A 20,017-nucleotide genomic window follows, 5' to 3' on the forward strand; every position below is an offset into this window, starting at 1 on the left:
GTTACCTGACTAAAGGTAAATTTATACTTAAATTTATTTTTCAGGAGCTTGTTTTTATTTATGGATTTGATTTAAACTCTTACAGACTTAATGAATATACATTTACTTTTATTTTCTTTTTTATTTTAACAGTGAAAGAATGTACGTATTAATACTGTGTCAACAAGGATAAATGTATATACGTCCTTGACCTTACTCTTACAAATACTGAAGACACTAGGACAGTTTAAGACCACTTAGCAGCCATTACCCATACAATGCTTTTACAAAATTCCTGAAGACTTGAGCCTACAAAAAAAAAAATCATAATATTGATTCAATTTGAGTAATATCAAGTCTACCACTTCAAGCATGGGGATTCCTGACCCACTTATAAGTATTAATAATTGCAAAGTAACCCTGATAACTCCACCTCAGTGGAAAACACTGATGTGTGTGGTCTTACCGTTGGTTCCCAGCTGACTATAAATCATGTTTTCAAGATCCATTAATAGAAGGCTCATAGGGAGGTTCCTATATCCTATTTATGGAAGTACAGAATGTTTTGAGATTGGAAGGTGTAGCTGTAAAATAATGCAGTAAAACTTGGGCTTGTGGAGGGGGATTCTTGCAGTGAGTCAGAAGGCAGAACTTCTTTCATGGCAGAAATTGTTCCCTGCTAAGCAATTGTGTTAATACTGTAATAAACTACCACATTTGACTGATAGCTCAGACTTCAGAGAGTTTGGGGAGAACACATGCTTAATGCAGAGGATTCTTTGTAATTATCTTTCCATTCTTGATGCTTTGAGGCTTAGGAAATGTTTGATTCCAGAAGTAAATGTAGAACTGTTTTCATAGAGACCATTCTGTCTGACATGAGTTGCATGGCCTCTGATCATATTTGATAACCAAATTATTATCTGTCGCATACCTTCAGTGGATCATACAAACGTGACTAATAAAAGATAATGTCATTATCAGCAAATTTCTGTCACCTATGATACAAAATAATCTTATAATATGAACATACTATAACCTATATAGTATGTCTAATAAAATATACATATAAATGTATACATCTTTTGGCTAATGAATGTAATTTAGTGAAAATTGGGTATTAGAATTTTGAAGCATATTGCTTAAGAAAACCAATACTACAAATGTTCATCATTAGATCCTTCTGTATTTTTGGGAATCATACTTCAAATTGATTATAATCATTCCTAGTCACCCTGCCTAAGAACATCTAGTGGTTCTGCAGTACCTGCCTAGTTTTGACATTTACCAACCTATTTGTCAAGATTTGACTCCCACTGTCACCATTTTTTCACCTCCTTTTCTTTAAATGATTTTTTGTTTGGTTTGGTTTTCTGGGATTTTTTTGTTTGTTTGGTTGGTTGGTTGGTCTTTTTGTTTGTTTGTTGTGTTTGAGACAGGGTCTCACTCTGTCATCCAGGTTGGTGTGCAGTGGTGTGAGCATGGCATACTGCAGCCTCGACCTCCTAGGCTCAAGAAATCCTCCTGCCTCAGCCACCTGTGTAGCTGGGACCACAGGTGCACACCACCACACCTAGCTAATATTTTTATTTTTTGTAGAGATGAGGTCTCACTGTGTTGTCAAGGCCTGGTCTTGAACTCCTGGCCTCAAGCAATCATCCTCCCACTTCAGCCTCCCAAAGTGCTGAGATTACAGGCATGAATCCTACCTGCTTTTCAAATAAGCAGTTCCCCTGTCATTAATGCATTTCACCACCTCCCCATCCCCAGATCTCCACATTTTAAAATATTTCTGTCCTTCAAGGATAGCTTAGAGCAAGTATCACCTACTTCAGGAAGCATTTCCAACTGAAATTATTCTTTATTTCTTATAATACTCTTTTAAAAAGGTGGAGTTCTATGATTCTACCTTGTATTACAGGGGAATAATATATACCTCTCTATATACAATATATAGAAAGGTAATAATATATACCTCTCTATATAATAATATATACCTCCATAATACAAGGTATATAGAGAATGTATACCTTATTTTCTCTTCTTAATCAGATTGTAAGCACCTTAAGGACAGAGTCCACTTAGTATTCATTTTTGTATTTACCTAGCAACCAGCACATTTCCTTGCACATAGCAGGTACTCAATAAACTGTTGAATCAAAATGAATTAAATGAAATTGTATATTACTCATTGTGTGTTGATTATTTTGTTTTGAATTCATGTTTTCTCTTTCTTCAAACCATTTTAATATACATTAGAATAATTTTATAATACTGAAATATCAGTTCACTTCTACTTTGAAGATTTTTTTTTCCACCCATATTCCTATTAGCATGGTCATACTTCACATCACCTTTATACTTTAAAAAAAAAAATCTCATTTTTGTCTCCATTTGTAAATGCCTAACCTTCAAACTGTTTTTATATTTAACTGAATTCACAGAATTGAATGTTCTGATGTACATTAAAATGACCGTCCTTCTACTCATCAGATGTAATTATATGTACAAAATAGTTCTTAATTGATTGCTATCAGATTCTTTCTATTTCTGTATTTTATGTAATAAAGAACTATCATAGAATTGTTTATAATCTATTTCTCTCATACTTTTGGCCTTTAAACTGTTGGGTTCCTCCTTGTTTAGTCCTTGTCTCCAAAGAGCTCTGTGTGATGGTTAAAAATTATGGCTGCATACAAAATCAAATTACAGGCATAGAATACTTCACCTGACTGAATTAGTGACAGGTTTAAGATTGAATTTCATTTTTCCCTCTTTTCTATTGCTGATCAGATTTCTTTTTAAGGCTCAAAATTTTTCCTTTCTCTTTATATATGAATAGATAAATATAGGTATTGCTAAATACCTCATCAATAAGTTCTTAGTGAATTGGCCTCACTAAAGAAACATGCCTTGAACACATTTGTTGTAATTCCTAGAATAGAGTTTTGCTTTTTTAACTTGAAACAATTATCTTAAAATACTAATTCATGTGTGCCAAAGCTTTTATTTCAACACTATAGTAGACCATTTGACCAAAACTATAAATTGTACCCATTCAGTCACATAAACACAGAACTATAAATGATCCATATGACATCTTCACAGCCTCTGACAAATATTTTACTGTATTTTAGTAAGAGAATATTATTTTTCCATATTTTCTGCACTTAACAGCGAAACTTTCATCACTTTAATGTGTATAGTTTTCTGAACTAAAGGCATAGCATGTTTATTAAATACTACCTTGAAATCCAAGTTAGTAATTTATCTAAATTGGAGATGATTATTGGGGAAATTTTTTTTAATAGTTTGACTCTTTTATCCAAATATTTATTCCAGATTGTATCTGCTGTACAGTATTGTCATCAAAAGTGCATTGTTCACCGTGATCTTAAGGTAAGCTTCTGATTGTAATTTTTTAAAAAATCTTTATTATTAACATATGTTTAATAATAATATTAGAGCTGTCTTATTGCCTAACTGTGCTACTAGACACTATACAAGTCGTTTTTGATTCTCACAGCAGCTTTGTGAAAAGTAATATTTTCACTGAGCAAATGAAGAAAATATGAGAAGTTATCTAGCTTTAGAGGTTAGAGGATTTGATTCACTATTAATTAGTTTGCTTTAAATGCATAGATATGGAACTTTATTCCCAACCAAAAGTGTGGGACCTCAGACAGAAGCAAAGTCAGAGCACAGACCCATGTTTCCTTTACATAAGAGACAGTATTCACACTCTACCTTGAAACTCAAAGAACTAAGGAAAGTTTTAAAACATTTTTATGAACACTAAATGCGTATAATAGTATAAACGAGCATACTTTGGAATAAGAAATGTGTAGTTAGTCAATAAATGGTTGTGCCACATAGATTGTTTGAAAAATGAAAGTGGGCTAAAATGTTACATGTTTTTTTCCTTTTTTCTCTAATCTTCCAAATTTAATTTTCATTGTCCCTTACATAAAAGTCTTATTTTTCTTTTTTACTTTTTTCCTCATCACCTTTATCAACTACTTGCACCAGTTTGGGTTATGTTTAAATATATTATCCTAAACAGTTGTCAAAAGTCAAGTCTAATTCTGTATTTTAGCTTCATTTTTCAGAGCTTACGAATTTTCTGTTGCTCCCAATTTTTCTATTTCTTGGTTTCCTTCCTTGACTATTTTAAGGGGAATCACATCCACGACGAATGAGAAAGAAGACAACTGTTCCCCTGCTTCTGTGTTTAACTCCCAGTTTATCATCTCATTTCTTATATGAAAAAAATCTGCAAAAAATAATAATGTTCGAAACCTTATGTTTTCCCTCTAGTCCAGTAGAGAGAGTTTTTCTGTACACTCCTGGAAGGAGACCTCAGAACCCCTTGCAGCTCTTCTCTTCTGGGGCAGCTTAGATACTTTGATATCCATCCAGACATTTTTAGAGAAAGTCCAGCTTGCTCACAAACAGCTTCAGAAATTTACAGTGACCAGGCCCTTACATCAGAACATCAAAATAACCTGGTTTTGTCACAGTTCAAAAATGTTACAATCTATTACAAATTTTTCCAAATGTATGTGCTTTTATAGTAGTTATGTAATAAATGATACCCCATTTTTATTGTATATTTTAGGTTCTAGGTGTATCTGCATTTTCCAAAATAAAATGAAAACAAATATCCCAAACTAGTATACCACAAAAAAAAAGAAAAGAAAGGTTGTGGTAGGTAGGGAGGGAAGAGATATATGATGGGCAGAGTGCATGACTTTTATGATTGTTGGACCTTCCAGTAATATAGAGAAATCTGATTTTTGTTTCAGTCAAATTTTATTTCTTTTTGGAACCTGATAAAACACATGTACAAAGTAACCTATACCTTTGTTAGTCTATCCATCCATTGTAATAGAGTTTGAAATAAAACGTGTACAAAAGCAAGTCCTTTATTGAGTTGCTTCTGTTTACAAAAGGGACATGTAAAATATTGTCTTTGAGTGATTCTGCTTTAGGATTTTGGAAAACCATCTCAAAACATGGAAAATTCACTGTTTTCTATGTAAAATATACGTCAAGAAGAGAATCTAGTTTTAAAACAGCAAAAAGAAGCTTAAAACAGACAAGATATAATGGAGGCTGTAGTTTTTGGTCATGTTTTACTGAAACAGTATTTTGTTGAGGAAGTATTCTACAAGAGAGGACAAAGGAATGAATTAGTAGTCACAGAACCCCTGACAGGCGGTTACTGTAGATACACCTTTGAGCCCAGCATTAACCAACAATACCCTATTAAAATAGAGCTCCTTTGGGTAATCATGTTGGTTTAAGTCCAAGATGGATTAGTATTATGCTCTTTAGAGTAGGTCATACTAAGGTACACTTCTAGGATGTTTCTGACTATGAGGAAAAAAATGAGTTTAAAATAACCTATGAAAGAAAATGGGTTTTAAATAACCTTTCTTAAGTAGTTGCATATATGCATATAAAGAGAGCTTTCCTTTTATAGTGTTAAAATTTAGTCTTATATAGATGTAATTCAGAATGCATTGAAGTACCATACTGGGCTTCTAAATTTGATATTACATTTAGAAATGAGAGACAAGAGATGTAAATTTGGAAGCTAAAACACTTTTAACAAATATTTTTATTTTGTATAGACTTTTTACATTGTTCTTTTTATTATTTTCCTCTTAGGCTGAAAACCTTCTCCTTGATGGTGATATGAATATTAAAATTGCTGACTTTGGTTTTAGTAACGAATTTACAGTTGGGAACAAATTGGACACATTTTGTGGAAGCCCACCCTATGCTGCTCCCGAGCTTTTCCAAGGAAAGAAGTATGACGGGCCTGAAGTGGATGTGTGGAGTCTGGGCGTCATTCTCTATACATTAGTCAGTGGCTCCTTGCCTTTCGATGGCCAGAATTTAAAGGTATCAGCTAAATTTTATATTAATGTTTTATCCAAGTATGATTATTTCAAAAACCAGTTACAAGGGCTTTCTTTCACTTTTATTAAGGAACTGCGAGAGCGAGTTTTACGAGGGAAGTACCGTATTCCCTTCTACATGTCCACAGACTGTGAAAATCTTCTGAAGAAATTATTAGTCCTGAATCCAATAAAGAGAGGTAGCTTGGAAGTAAGTAAACTTTTATATTCCAAATTTAAATTTTAATAATTAAAATATTCCAGAAACTGAAGAGCATTTTTCTCCAATGTTTTCTTAGGAAAATTGCCAAATTATCTAATCTGCCTTTTGTTTAGAGGTAGGGAAAATGACATGACTTTTTTCATTATTTTTTCCACTTTCAAAAGTTGCCACAGTAGCTGTCTCTAAAAACTATTATTTATTTCCTCTTTGTTCTGTAGTGCCGTGTTAAATTAAAACAACACAAAAATAGAGGTTAAATTCACTTTTAGTTAGAGAAGGAGGAAAACGTAGCCTCTGTCAGAAATTGCTTTGTCGAAAACAGAAACCTTGTTTTTAGTAAGTTCTCAATAAATATTTCAAGGATAAAAGAAAATAGTGAAAATTCTAATCTAGTGAATATTTCACAGCTATATCTGACATTGGTATCTGGCATTTAAAAATACAATAGAAACCTCTCAACTTTAGTAAAGAAAACTTACAAATATTTAAGTAGAACATATTGGAAATAGGCATTTCATTTCTTAAAACACTGTTGTGTTGCCTACATACATTCCATATGTGAGGTTATTTATAATAATAGACACTATTATAAATGGACTAAGTATGTTACAGGCAAGCAAGTTCACATAACCAAAATGTCTAGTAATTTTTTTCTTCTGGCACTGCAGTTAGAATAATTTATTTCTTAAGTATTTTGCCCATCTGTTTTTAAGAATGATATTTTAGCCTTTACTAAGATAATTTCAGAGATTCAGCATGCGTTATTCACTAGTACTTTCTGTCTTCTTTTATTCGCCTTAATAGAAAGGTAGAGAATTCAGAGAATTAACCTCATATAAACTGTACATTTTTAGTGTAGCAATGGGGCTTTTTTGGCACGGACTTCATGCTGCTTAGGAGGCAGCCTTATAGTGAGCCATCCCTGTGTACAGAGCTCTCAGGTTAGTGTGGGCTTTGTAATTTTATTTCCACAAATATTTTTCAGTAGAAGATACAGCATGTTTTGATGGAAGTTAAGGGATGGTGACTTCCACTGGGAAATTATTTTAAATGCTTTGTGTCAGTTCATCAATGATCAGGATTTTTTTACTGAATTATTTGTTTAAATGGTATTAGTTATAGCTTACAAATTTTGTGGGCTTTTCCCCCCTTTTGTGGGTAAAACAATTATGATAGTAATGCTTTAATAGAGAACATGTACTATATAATGCCCACTTTTATGTCACTTATTTTGAAAGCTTTCCATCATTATTCATAGAAAAATTAGGTGAAATATTTAAAAAGCTAAAATTCTTGACTCTCATATCATTTCTAAAATAATGAACTTTAAAGAACATGTCTTGTAATCCTGCTTTGTGACTTTTATCGTAAGAACCCCACTTTACCTGAGTGTCACTTAATAAAATGCCCAGAATTGAAGCAACAGCTTAGCTAATGAGCAGAGCAAAAAGAATATACAAAAATTATTTTGGGGGAATAGATATTACAGATCTCTATGGACAGTAGATAAGATGTGCTGATGCCTTAAAGATGATTAATTTATAGTAGCCAAACACATTAGTCTTTTATCATTAGTATTAAAATGTTGAGGATTAAAATATTAGAGTGCTTTGAGTTGAATTTAAAAGCCAAATTTTTATTACTGAAATATTTGATCATCAGAAGCTCATTCCAACATATTTCAGTATAGTCTGCAACTTTCTGTTCCAGCTTACCAAAACAAAGTTTTTCAGCAATGAAAACATGAGTTCCCACTGGAAATATTATCATAATATTATAGATATTACTATACAAAGGCTGATTTGCTTCACAGTTCCCAAAAATGACTTTCCAGGGAAACTTGACACCATTTTTTTAAATAGAAATATTTCTTATACCAAACCTCAAGAAACTCTCCTAGAGATATTGGTGACTTCAAAAATTGTTAGTGTTCACTTTTATTTTTCCAACCAATTTTATTAGCATTACAGTAAAAAATCTGTAAAGTTTTTTAAAGCCGTTTTCAAAATACTCATCTTTATTATGTAAGCATAACATTTTATATGTTAGTAATGTTTTATACCATGTTCCGTTTTTTTTTTTAACCTTAGAAGCTTTGGATATGCGTTCTTGCTTTGTCATAAGAATGCACTCCTTCCTTTTTAATAGCTATGTTATTCTCCTTGGGTAACATATCATAATTTATTTAACTATTCCATGTTTATTGCACATCTGAGTTGTTTCCATTGTTTTTGATAAAAGCAATGTGGTATACTTTTTTCCCCTTTGGGATATATGCTTAGATAAATTCTTCAGAGTGGAATTACTGGGCCAAAGGGTGCAAGTGATCGGATAGCTCTTTTATCATTGCCAAAAGATGTGTGTGACCCAAGGCTTTTGAATGTACCTATTCTCCATAGCTTGATTCAATATTGGATATAAATTCTAGTATTTGATGCCTTGCTTTAATTTGTATTTCTTTTATTAGCAATAAAATGGAACATTTTTAATGAATAGTTTGTGCTTCTTCATGTATAAGCTCTCAGTGTCTTTTAACTACTTGTCTTAAGGAGTCTGGTTAAGAAGCCTCATAGATTTGTACCAACTTTGTATATTTTAATATGAAATATATTTCTGGTAATTTCCACATTTTGAAAAAGTGGAACATCATGAATGTTTTTTCAGTGTACTTTAGTGTCATGAATTACTGATTAGAGTATCCTCTATACTTTCTTCACTATATATTTTGCTAATATTGAAATTTGATTTAGAGAATCTTACATGGTTGATTATCATTTCAAACTTATTTAACTTACCTTTCTGTTGCTACCAGACATAACAGTATATTTTATTAAAATGTTTCTTAAAGACTCCTAAGTTAAATGCCTTATTTATCATCTGTGAAAATAAAAATTAATGAAATTAGTTTCACATTCTACTAGCCTATAGTTTGTTTCTAGGCATAAGCAAACATTTATATAATTTTTCAAGTTATATATGTGAATATTGTCAGCTCTTTCTAATTGTACTAGTCTGGAACTTCCATGTGTGTCTGGAACTTACTGTCCTCTGAAAATGAGGACATTATGATTTTAAAAGGATTTGTGCTTTATGTTGTACACTATTGTTTTTTAAACCCGTTTATTGGAATATTGGTATGTCTAGATTTTTTTATTAGAAAGAAACTGAAAAACTTTTCTGCTTTTCCTGTTATGTACACGTTCATTCATTTTTCCAGTCTTTAACCAAGATGGACTGTATTACCTTTCAAAATAATGCAAAATTTGAGCCTGAAGCAAATCTTCTCTTATTGCCCTCTCTTTGTCATCATTGGTCCTCCAAAAAAGTGTTTATTTTGACTTTTAATACTTAATTTTTCAGCTGTTACTAAAATAATCTTTACAGTCTTGTTTATGTCTGCCAAGGGACAGTAAAGCAAAAAAATCAATTCATAATTTTTTTAATGAAAGATTTCTGTGTACAAATTCAGAAGCATATAGTATGTTTTACAAAGGTTGAAATAATTTAAGTAAAATTATTTCTGTCTGGCCATTCTAAATTCCATATTTTTAAAATGTGCACCTAAGGCCATGCTTGATGGCTCATGACTGTAATCCAGATACTTTGGGAGGCCAAGGTGGGCAGATCACCTAAGTCCAGGAGATCGAGACCAGCCTAGGCAACATGGAAAAACCCTGTCTCTACATTAGCTGGGCGTGGTGTCACACATCTGTAGTCCTTGCTACTTGGGAGGCTGAAGCAAGAGAATTGCTTGATCCCAGGCGGTTGAGGATGCAATAAGCCATGATTGTGCCACTGGGCTGCAGCCGGGATGACAGAACAAGACCCTGTCTCCAAATAAAATAAGATAAAATAAAATAAATGTGCACCTAAGTATAGAGTGTATATTTCCCATAGCTAGTTTAATTCATCTGAATCAATTGTTTTGTTAATATAACTCTTAGGCAGTCATTTATGTTCATTGGCACTGATGGCTAGGGTAAACTTTGTTTTATTAATTTTGGAAGTTTTTTTGTCCTCTAGTTTTTCATGAGATATATGAAATGAAATCGGAGTGGATGAGTTTATTCAACTAATTTCTATGTCTAGTGCAGTTTGTTGGCCTAGTTCTTTATACCATGCCTGAAACCACCCAGACTAGGGTTACGTGAGCTCTCTCCTATCATGCAGTACCTCAGTTTTCTGGGAACGTTTCTCCCTAGACTTTTAATGCCAATTCTTTTGGTTACCATGAAAGAATTTTACATAGGCATGAGGTTCGCACAACTAAGGGCAGGTAGTCCATGTCTCTCTTCCCTTTCATGTATCCATTCTTTGTTGCTTTCTATGCTTTATTTTTGGAAAAAGACCCTCAGATTTTGAATTAACAGAGTTAAACCCCACATCTTCCCTTTCTTAAGGAGATCTTCTTTCCAACCTTTATTTTCTGTTCTGAGATTACTTTTATTCTGCTTTGAAATACAACGGTTGTTGTGAGACAAACTGCTAAGCAGACTCTTGGTGATTCCCAGTGACTAGAATAATAATAATAAAGGGAAACAAAACTGTTGATTTTCTCATTGCTGCCTAATTCTCTTTCCTTATCACTGCATTTTCTACTTTTCCTGACTCAGCCTAGCCTCAAATCTAGTTTTATGTGAGAATTAGCAGTCAGTCCTTCTGTGTCCTACCTATTGTCTTTTTTCCCGTGCTAATTATAAAATGTAGTATAAAATGTATTCTTTCATTGTGTACTATTCATATGCTTAGTAAAAGAGGGGTGCCTCCTCACTGTTCCTCACATCCTTCTGCCATGACTTTGCACCATTCCAAATACTGCTTATATTTCAAATTAGTTTACATCCTGTCCCCTTATGGTTCCTTCCCTGAAAATCCCAGCCCACACTTCGAGTTGTTCTTTTGGTCTTTATTAAAACTCACTGCTAATAGCACAACTTTAAATAGTTAATTCTACTGTGTATTCAAATAGTTTTGGCTGATGCCTCTAATCCCAGCACTTTGTGAGGCCCAGGCGGGCGGATCACCTGAGGTCAGGAGTTTGAGACCGGCCTGGCCAACATGATGAAACCCCGTCTCTACTAAAAATACAAAATTTAGCTGGCCATGGTGGCAAGCGCCTGTAATCCCAGCTACTCGGGACGCTGAGGCAGGAGAATCGCTTAAACCCGGGAAGTGGAGGTTGCAGTGAGCTGATATCGCACCACTGCACTCCAGCCTGGGCAACAGAATGAGATTCCATCTCAAAAACAAACAAACAAAAAATAGGCTGGCTGCAGTGGCTCACGCCTCTAATCCCAGCACTTTGGGAGGCCCAGGTGGGTGGATCACCTGAGGTCGGGAGTTTGAGACCAGCCTGGCCAACATGATGAAACCCCATCTCTACTAAAAATAGAAAATTTAGCTGGCCATGGTGGCGAGCGCCTGTAATCCCAGCTACTTGGGAGGCTGAGGCACGAGAATCACTTGAACCCAGGAAGTGGAGGTTGCAGTGAGCTGAGATCACACCACCGCACACCAGCCTGGGCAACAGAATGAGATTCCATCTCAAAAACAAAAAAAAAATAGGCCGGATGCGGTGGCTCACACCTGTAATCCCAGCACTTTGAGAGGCCCAGGTGGGCAGATCACCTGAGGTCGGGAGTTCAAGAGCAGCCTGACCAACATGGAGAAACCCCGTCTCTACTAAAGATACAAAATCAGCCAGGCATGGTGCCCATGCCTGTAATCCCAGCTACTCGGGAGGCTGAGGCGGGAGAATTACTTGAACCTGGGAGGTGGAGGTAGCAGTGAGCCGAGATTGTTCCACTGCACTCCAGCCTGGGTAACAGCAAAACTCTGTCTCAAAAAAAAAAAAATTAAAAAAAAATTTAGATTTCATAAGTAAATCTCATTTCCCCAAATAACAAACAAATCACTTTTAAGGGTTTGATCCTTGTATATATGTATTCTGACAGGAACATGTGGATATGAAATGAGCACCAAATAAATACAGTTTAACTGAGAAACACTGGAAAATTATCTTCATTTTCCTTCTAATTGCTTATCTCTCAGCTATCAAATCTGCTGTTGCTCCTATATTTCTTGCTTCATTTATAGAAACCCTGTTCTGCCAGGCACCTGATTTAAAATTGTCAGAACCCTCTTGTATTCCATCAATTCCCTCAGAATCAAAATGAATCTTTTCATCAAGTGCAATAGATTATACTTCTGGTTTCTTTCTTCCATTTCCTCATGTCTAGTTCAGTCCTCTTTTCTCTTTCCTGGACATTATAACAACTTTGTAAGGTGTCTTCTTGTTGCTAATCTCTGGATTCTGTCTTACCCAGGGATCTTGTAGCAACATTATTTTAAAACACTACCTTGTTCAAAAACAGGCATCTGTAGTGAGAAAAAACAGCACATAAGGCACAGCCTTTGTCCTCAAGGACTTTAAATAACGTGAAGATAAACCTATACACAACTAACTGTAATCAAAGGTAGAGTTTAATAACAGTAACACTAGGATATAAGCAGAGTTCTATGGGAGAAGGACAGATAAGTGATTAAGATGAGGTTTTATTCATTCAGTTTACAAATATGTACTGACCATTTAGTGCTGGGTACTTTTAGGTGTTGGATATGCAATATTGAACAAACCAGACGTGGATCATTCTTTGATTGGGTTTATGGTCTAGTAGTGGAGATACATGATTAACAGGTAAACCAAAATATTACATAACAACAACCTTCATTCAATTGTAGGCAAAGATCGGGTTGCCATGAAAGAGAGTAACAGAAAGGGCCCAGACTTTATGTGGTCATTTTGAAATAAAAAGGAACTTAGGTGGGAAGATAGGGGAAAACATTCTAGGCAAATATCCTTGTCTTTTATTCCTCTGAGAAAATACAAACCAAAAGTCATGAGTACTCTGCTTCCCATTCCCATACCTTAAACATTACTGTTGAGACCAACTGATGAGAGGGATGGGAGGCAAGCAAGATGACGCAGACACGGCACCAGGAGGAAAGTCTGTTACTACTACGACGGGGATGTTGGAAATTACTCTTATAGACAAGGCCATCCAATGAAGCCTCACCAAATCTGCATGACTTACAATTTGCTGCCCAACTATGGTCTTCACTGAAAAATAGAAATCTGTCACCCTCACAAGCCCAGTACTGAGGAGATGACCAAGTACCACAGGGATGACTACATTAAATTCTTGCGCTCCATCCATTCAGAGTACATGTTCGAGCTCAGCAAGCAGATGCAGATTCAACATCAGCAAGGACTGTTCAGTATTTGATGGCCTGTTTGAATTCTTACAGTTGTCTGCTGGTGGCTCTGTGGCAAGTGCTGTGAAACTTAATAAGCAGCAGATAGACATTGCTGTGAACTGGGCTAGGGGCCTGCACCATGCAAAGAAGCCTGAGGCATCTGGCTTCTATTACATCAATGACATTGTCTTGTCCATCCTGGAACTGCTAAAGTATCACCAGAGGGTGCTATATATTGACTTCGATATTCACCATGGCGATAGGATGGAAGAGGCCTTCTATACCACAGACTGGGTCATGACTGTGTCTTCTAAGTATGGAGAGAACTCTTCAGGAACTAGGGATCTACAGGATATTGGGGCTGGCAAAGGCAAGTATTATGCTGGTAACTACCTGTTCTGAGATGGGATTGATGACAAGTCCTATGAGGCCATTTCAAGCTGGTTGCGTTCAGAGTAATGGAGATGTTCCAGCCTAGTGCAGTGCTCTTACAGTGTGGCTCATATTCCTCATCTGGGGACTGGTTAGGTTTCTTCCATCTGATCATCAAAGCACATGCCGGCCTGTCGTGGTGGCTCATGCCTGTTCTCAGCACTTTGGGAGGCCAAGGCGGGAGGATCACTTGAGGTCAAGAGTTTGAGACCAGCCTGGCCAACATGGTGAAACCCCGCATCTACTAAAAATACAAAAATTAGTCAGGCATGGTGGTGCACTTCTGTAATCCCAGCTATTCCGAAGGCTGAGTCATGAGAATCACTTGCACCCTAGAGGCGGAGGTTGCAGTGAGCCAAGATTGCACCAGGGCACTCCAGCATGGGGAACTGAGTGAGACTCCATCTCAAAAAAAAGGTGGCAGGGGGTCCATGCCAAGTGTGTGGGATTTGTCAAGAGCTTTAACCTGCCTATACTGATGCTGGGAGGAGGTGGTTCATCATTTGTAATGTTGCCTGGTGCTGGACATATGAGACAGGTGTGGCCCTGGATACAGAGATCCCTAATGAGCTTCCATACAGCGACTACTTGGAATAGTTTGGACCAGATTTCAAGCTTCACATCAGTCCTTTCAGTATGACTAACCAGAACACGGATAGTACTTGGAGAAGATAAACAGCGACTGTTTGAGAAGCTCAGAATGCTGCCCCACACACCTGGGTCCAAATGCAGGTGATTCCACAGGATCCGTCCCTGAGGAGAGTGGCGATGAGAGTGAAGAAGACCCTGACAAATGCATCTCGATCTGTTCCTCTGACAAATGAATTGCCTGTGAGGAAGAGTTCTCTGACTCTGATGAGGTGGGAGAGGGTGGCCACAAGAACTCTTCCAACTTCAAAAAAGCCAAGAGAGTCAAAACAGGATGAAAAAGAGAAAGACCTAGATGAGAAGAACAAAGTCACAGAAGAGGAGAAAACCAAGGAGGAGAAGCCAGAAGCCAAAGGGGTCAAGGAGGAGGTCAGGTTGGCCTGAAAAGACCTCTCTAGCTCTGGCTTCTTGCCAACACCTTTCTCCACCAACACCTCAGATTTTATACTTCTATTTCTCTGCATGTTTATAGGAAAATTTATTAAATATAAATCCCAGAGACTAGACAGAAACCAAGGCCCTGAGCTGAGGGCAGCTATGCTGGGTGAACTCTTCTAGGAGCTGCCTTGCCACCCATCCTTCCATCCTTCCCCAGTTCTTAACTTTGAGCCATAAAGAGTACCAGGTCTGGGTGAAAGGGATACTTTTATGCAACCATAAGACAAAATCCTGAAATGCCAAATGCCTGCTTAGTAGCTTTGGAAAGGTGCCCTTACTGAACATTCTAGAAGGGATGGCCAGATCTTCAAGGATCTCCTGTTCTTTTCAGGCTCCTAATGTAACATCAGCCATTTTTAGATTGGCTCTGTTCTCATACCTTCCCAGTGGCTTCAAGTGAGCCAAGAAACTGATACTGCGTGCTGTTTGTCTTCCCCTAATTCTGCAGGTGGAGGTTGGTGGTCTAGTTTCCTTTTTGAGATACTGTTTTCATTTTTGAGACTCTTTGTAATAAAATGGTACATTGCTATACAAAAAAATTAGATTAACCGTTTAGACCCCATGTCTCCCCACTGCCTGTCATAGTGGAAAGATGTCTTTTCTCTTGTTGAAAACTTCACTCATCTGTTTGCTGGATTTGGTTATCTACCTTCCTTTTCAGTATCTCACCCCTTCAAAAAGGCTCTCTCTTCTGTAACCAACTGAACCTTGTCTCTACTGACTCCTTTTCCTCAGCTTTTATACATACTTGAATCTCCTCCACTAAAAAAGGCATCCTTCAACCCGGCAATCCCCTTTCAGTGCTGCCATCTTGCTCCTCCTTTGTAGTGAGCCCTTTTGAAGAGTATCTACATTTAAACTGTCACCCATTCCTCACCAATCCATTTACCTTCTGGTTCCTAATGCCACCACTCCACTGAAACTTCCCCCAGCAAAGTCCCCCATCTCTATTGCTAAACACAAGGGGTTACTTATTTAGGTATCACCTTATTTGACCATTTGACCATATTTGACAGGACAGCACTTTCTCCTCTTCAAAGAACTCTTTCGTTGCCTTCTGTGTCATGCTCTGCAGGTTTTTCTTTTTGGATTTCTTTCTAACCTTTAAGTACTAGTGTTCCTTGAGGCTGTACTCTGAGCCCTCTTCTCTTTATTCTTAACACTATTCATTCTTCCTGGAGAATCCCACCCACCCCACAGCTTTTATACAGCATCCTCTGTAGGCTAAGGATTCCTGAGTCTCAATCCCTAGCCCAGATTTCTCTTGAGCCTCAGAATAAAGTATCAGAGTAATTACAGTACATGTTTATTGAGATATCCCATAGTGCCTCAAACTCAGCTTGTCTAAAACTGAGCTCCGTCTTTCTCCGTCCGTTCTTCCCTCTGTGCTTTTGGTATCTCAGTGAATGATACCAACCTCTCAATTCAGTTCTCTGAATAAGAAATTTGGGCATTGTCTTCAATTTCTTCTTCTTTTCATCTCTCCCCCATATCCAGTCATGTAGATATATGGATATCCATCCTTCGTAATCATGAATTGTGATTATGAAGTTCCATAAAACTGCATAAATCATTAAGTTTTGTTCATTTTTACCTGCAAAATATTGAAAATGTCTTTTGTTTCCCTATTGCCACTGTGTACCTTTAAATTGGGGTGTCATCATATCTCTCCTATATTTAGCTGAAGCCTCTTACATGATTTATGTGCCTCTAATCTTGAACCCCTCTAACTCACTCTCTACATGCTGGCCAGAGAGACTTTTCAAAATCATACCATTGAGAGATAACTATTACATGCTGGTTTTGCCTGAGGGCCTCTTTACACCTGCATTTTCTCTCCTGGTTCTTTGTCTTCCTTCCACTTCCTTTTTGCATGATTAACCCGTATTTATTCTACCTGAATCTAACTTTTTACTTACTTAGTATTCTACTATTTATTAATCTTATTCCACTTGTTGTTATTTTCAAACTTGTAATCTTAAATTTGAGAACATCAATAAGGACTTAAATTGATTTGAGGAACTAGAAGTATTTTGTGTCTAGCTCATGTTTGTTTTCTTTTTTGTCCTTCTCATCCATTATCATAACAACAAATGTCCAAAGAACTCCTATTAAAAAGTAATGTGTTAATAAAAGGACAGTTAGATTCCTTTGTTTGTACTGATACGTGTGTGGAGGGGTAGGATTTGTTATGGATTTACTTTATATATGCTTAAAGACTTTTAAGCATCAGCTGAGCTCCTACTTCCGTATGCCTTCCTTACTTCCTCTGCTTGTGCAGCTGTAGAATTGAATCAATAAAGGTGTCAAGGAGTAGACGGCTGGATTGGAGCTTGATCAGTCAAGGAGGGACTGTGTGTACTGTATAACTATCCTTAAGTAGTTCAATATGTTCTCTGAGGGTTTTCTATGTATTCACCTTCCAACCTAGGAAATTCTGCCAACAACAAAATTTTATTTCTACAGATGCTGGTGCCTGACTCTTGCTCAGGCTTCTGTCAGACATAATGTTTGAGAGCGGAGAGGGGAGGAACAGGAAAGGCCTTAGTATTTTGAGAAATTGTGTGGCAACTTTTGCATCTCTGCTTTGCCCATTTTTTTTTCCTCCTGATGTTCACCCACCCCAACACTTTTGCCTTATTGATGAATATCACTAAAGACACATGGTAGAATTATTTGTAGTAGGTCTCTAGTTTTATTTAAAGTAGTTGAATAAGGCATTTAAATTACCATTGCCCAAAGTGGTGAAAAGAAATCAAGTTAGTGATAATTTTTTAAGAGTTACATGTCTGCAGAATTGTATTTTTTAAATATATGAATTCTCTAGAAAGTTTAACTTAAAAATGTATCATGTGGCTGGGCATGGTGGTTCATGCCTATAATCCCAGCACTTTGGGAAGCTGAGGCAAGCAGATCACTTGAGCCCAGGAGTTCTAGGCTGGGCAATATAGTATGAGACCCTGTCTTTAAAAAAAAAAAAAATCATGTGATGATGACCTCTGGAAAATCCTCCAATTCAGCACAGCAGTACTGTTAGAGATTTTGGTTGTTAGAGATCTGCCCTGGATTTCTTATTTTCTAGTGATTAGCTTTAGGTAGATATTAATAAATGAGGAGAAGGTACCTGGGCAGTCAAGAAATTAACCTTCAAAAGGTATGTATATGGGAAGTTATTTTTCTAATTAGTGGAATTTGGCAAGTAAAGTTTAAAGATGGAGAAAGTACTTTACAGGACTTGGAAAAAGCAATTAATATATCAGCACCTAGAATGAAAACCTAAAATTCTGTAGTAATAAAAAGTGAACAATCTTTCTAAATTAATACAAAATTATTCAAGTAAGTTTCTTCCAGTTTCCCATTGCCTGACCATGAGTATAGTAAATTCTCTACTAGATTGCCTTTTTTTTGGTGGTGGTGGTAAAAAACACCTAACATATATTTACCCTCTTAACAACTTATAAGTGTGTATTACAGCATCGTTAACTATGTGTACATTGTTGTACAACAGATCTCCAGAACTTTTTCATCTTGTGTGACTAAAACTCTGTACTCGTTAAACAAATCCCCATTTCCCCCTCATCAGCCCCAGCAATCACCATTCTATTATACTTTATGTTTCTGTGAGCTTAACTACTTTAGATAATCTGTGTAAGTAGAATCATGCAGTATTTGTCTTTCTGTGATTGGTTTATTTCACTTAGCATAATGTCCTCAAGGTTCATCCATGTTGTAACATGTAACAAGATTTTTTTTAAGGCTGAATAATATTTCTTTGTATTTATGTACCACATTTTCTTTATGAATTCATTTGTCAGTGTACATTTAGGTTACTTCCACATCTTGGCTTTTGTGACTAATGCTGCAGTGCGTATAAGTTTCTGAGTATCTCTTTGATATTCTGCTTTCGGTTTTTTTGGATAAATACCCAGAAGTGGGATTACTGGATGATATGGTAGTTCTATTTTTAATTTTTTGAGGAACCTCTGTACTGTTTTCCATAGCAGCTGCACCATTTTACATTTCTGCCAGCAGTTCACAGGGGTTTCAGTTTCTCCACATGTTCACTAACCCTTGTTGTTTCCTGTTTTTTTGACAGTGGCCATCCTAATGAGTATAGTGGCCATCCTAATGAGTATAAGGTGATAGCCCACTGTGGTTTTTAGTTCCCTGATGACTAATGATGTTGAGTATCTTTTCACACAGCAAGCCTGCTTTTTGACCACTTACGTATCTTTTTTGGAGAAATATCTATTAATCACTTCGCCCATTTTTTATTGAGGTTATTTGTTTTTATGTTATTGAGTTGCAGGCATTCTTTACATATTCTGAATATTTGCTCCTTATCCAGTATATGTTTTGCAAATATTTTTCCCATTCTCTAGTTTGCCCCCCACAAGGTTGCCTTTTAACAGCCCAGGGCTGTCTGTTATTGTCACAGCCTTAGCTTAAATCTGACTCTGGTAATTCACATCAGCGCCAGCTTGATTCTTACCTAATTCCTAACTGTAGACTTAAATTTTGACTGCCTTCCCTTCCCACATTATCTTAGCTATCTTTATTGATAGCTTTACTGCTAACCCTGATTTTCATTCCCCATGACCTCTTCTTTGCTAATATTTTAATAAGTGATGATTTTAAAATAAGGCATATGTTTGGCATAAACCAGGAAAAAATTATAATCTCCATATTAATCTTAAATGTAAAAATTTAAAGCAGAAGTTAAAATCTGCTTTATAAGAAGTAAGTTCTTATGTTAAAATAACCAAATTTGAAAATATTCCCTTTGAAGGAATAAGAGAGGCATGGTATTTTGAATCAATACATTTGGTGAGTGTGTAGGAAGACAGTCATAGTTGTTGTGTGTGTCCCAAAGTCTTACACCTCTTTTTGGCCCACTAATCAAACTAGAAATGTCACATGAAACTTGTTGAGTAAACCAGTAATTTTACATTTGTTAAAATAGAGTTATAGTAAGTGGCTGAATGTTCTGATTGACCACACATAATGTAGAGTTTATTTCCTAGCAAATAATGAAAGATCGATGGATGAATGTTGGTCATGAAGAAGAAGAACTAAAGCCATATACTGAGCCTGATCCAGATTTCAATGACACAAAAAGAATAGGTAAGTATTT

General features: G+C 36.2%; 1 protein-coding gene across 5 annotated transcripts in view; it reads left to right on the forward strand.

The window, feature by feature from the left end:
* Positions 1–20,017, forward strand: part of MARK1 (MAP/microtubule affinity-regulating kinase 1) — a 148,544-nt gene that overhangs the window by 95,463 nt on the left and 33,064 nt on the right. For all 5 annotated transcript variants that reach the window (XM_011929460.1, XM_011929461.1, XM_011929463.1 and 2 more), the window contains 4 exons: positions 3,322–3,378; positions 5,653–5,889; positions 5,977–6,096; positions 19,908–20,007. In XM_011929460.1, the coding sequence (XP_011784850.1) occupies positions 3,322–3,378; positions 5,653–5,889; positions 5,977–6,096; positions 19,908–20,007 (514 nt within the window). The remainder of the gene's footprint in view (positions 1–3,321; positions 3,379–5,652; positions 5,890–5,976; positions 6,097–19,907; positions 20,008–20,017) is intronic.

The sequence above is a fragment of the Colobus angolensis genome, unplaced genomic scaffold (genome assembly GCF_000951035.1).
Source record: "Colobus angolensis palliatus isolate OR3802 unplaced genomic scaffold, Cang.pa_1.0 Scaffold81, whole genome shotgun sequence".
NCBI lineage: Eukaryota > Metazoa > Chordata > Mammalia > Primates > Cercopithecidae > Colobus > Colobus angolensis.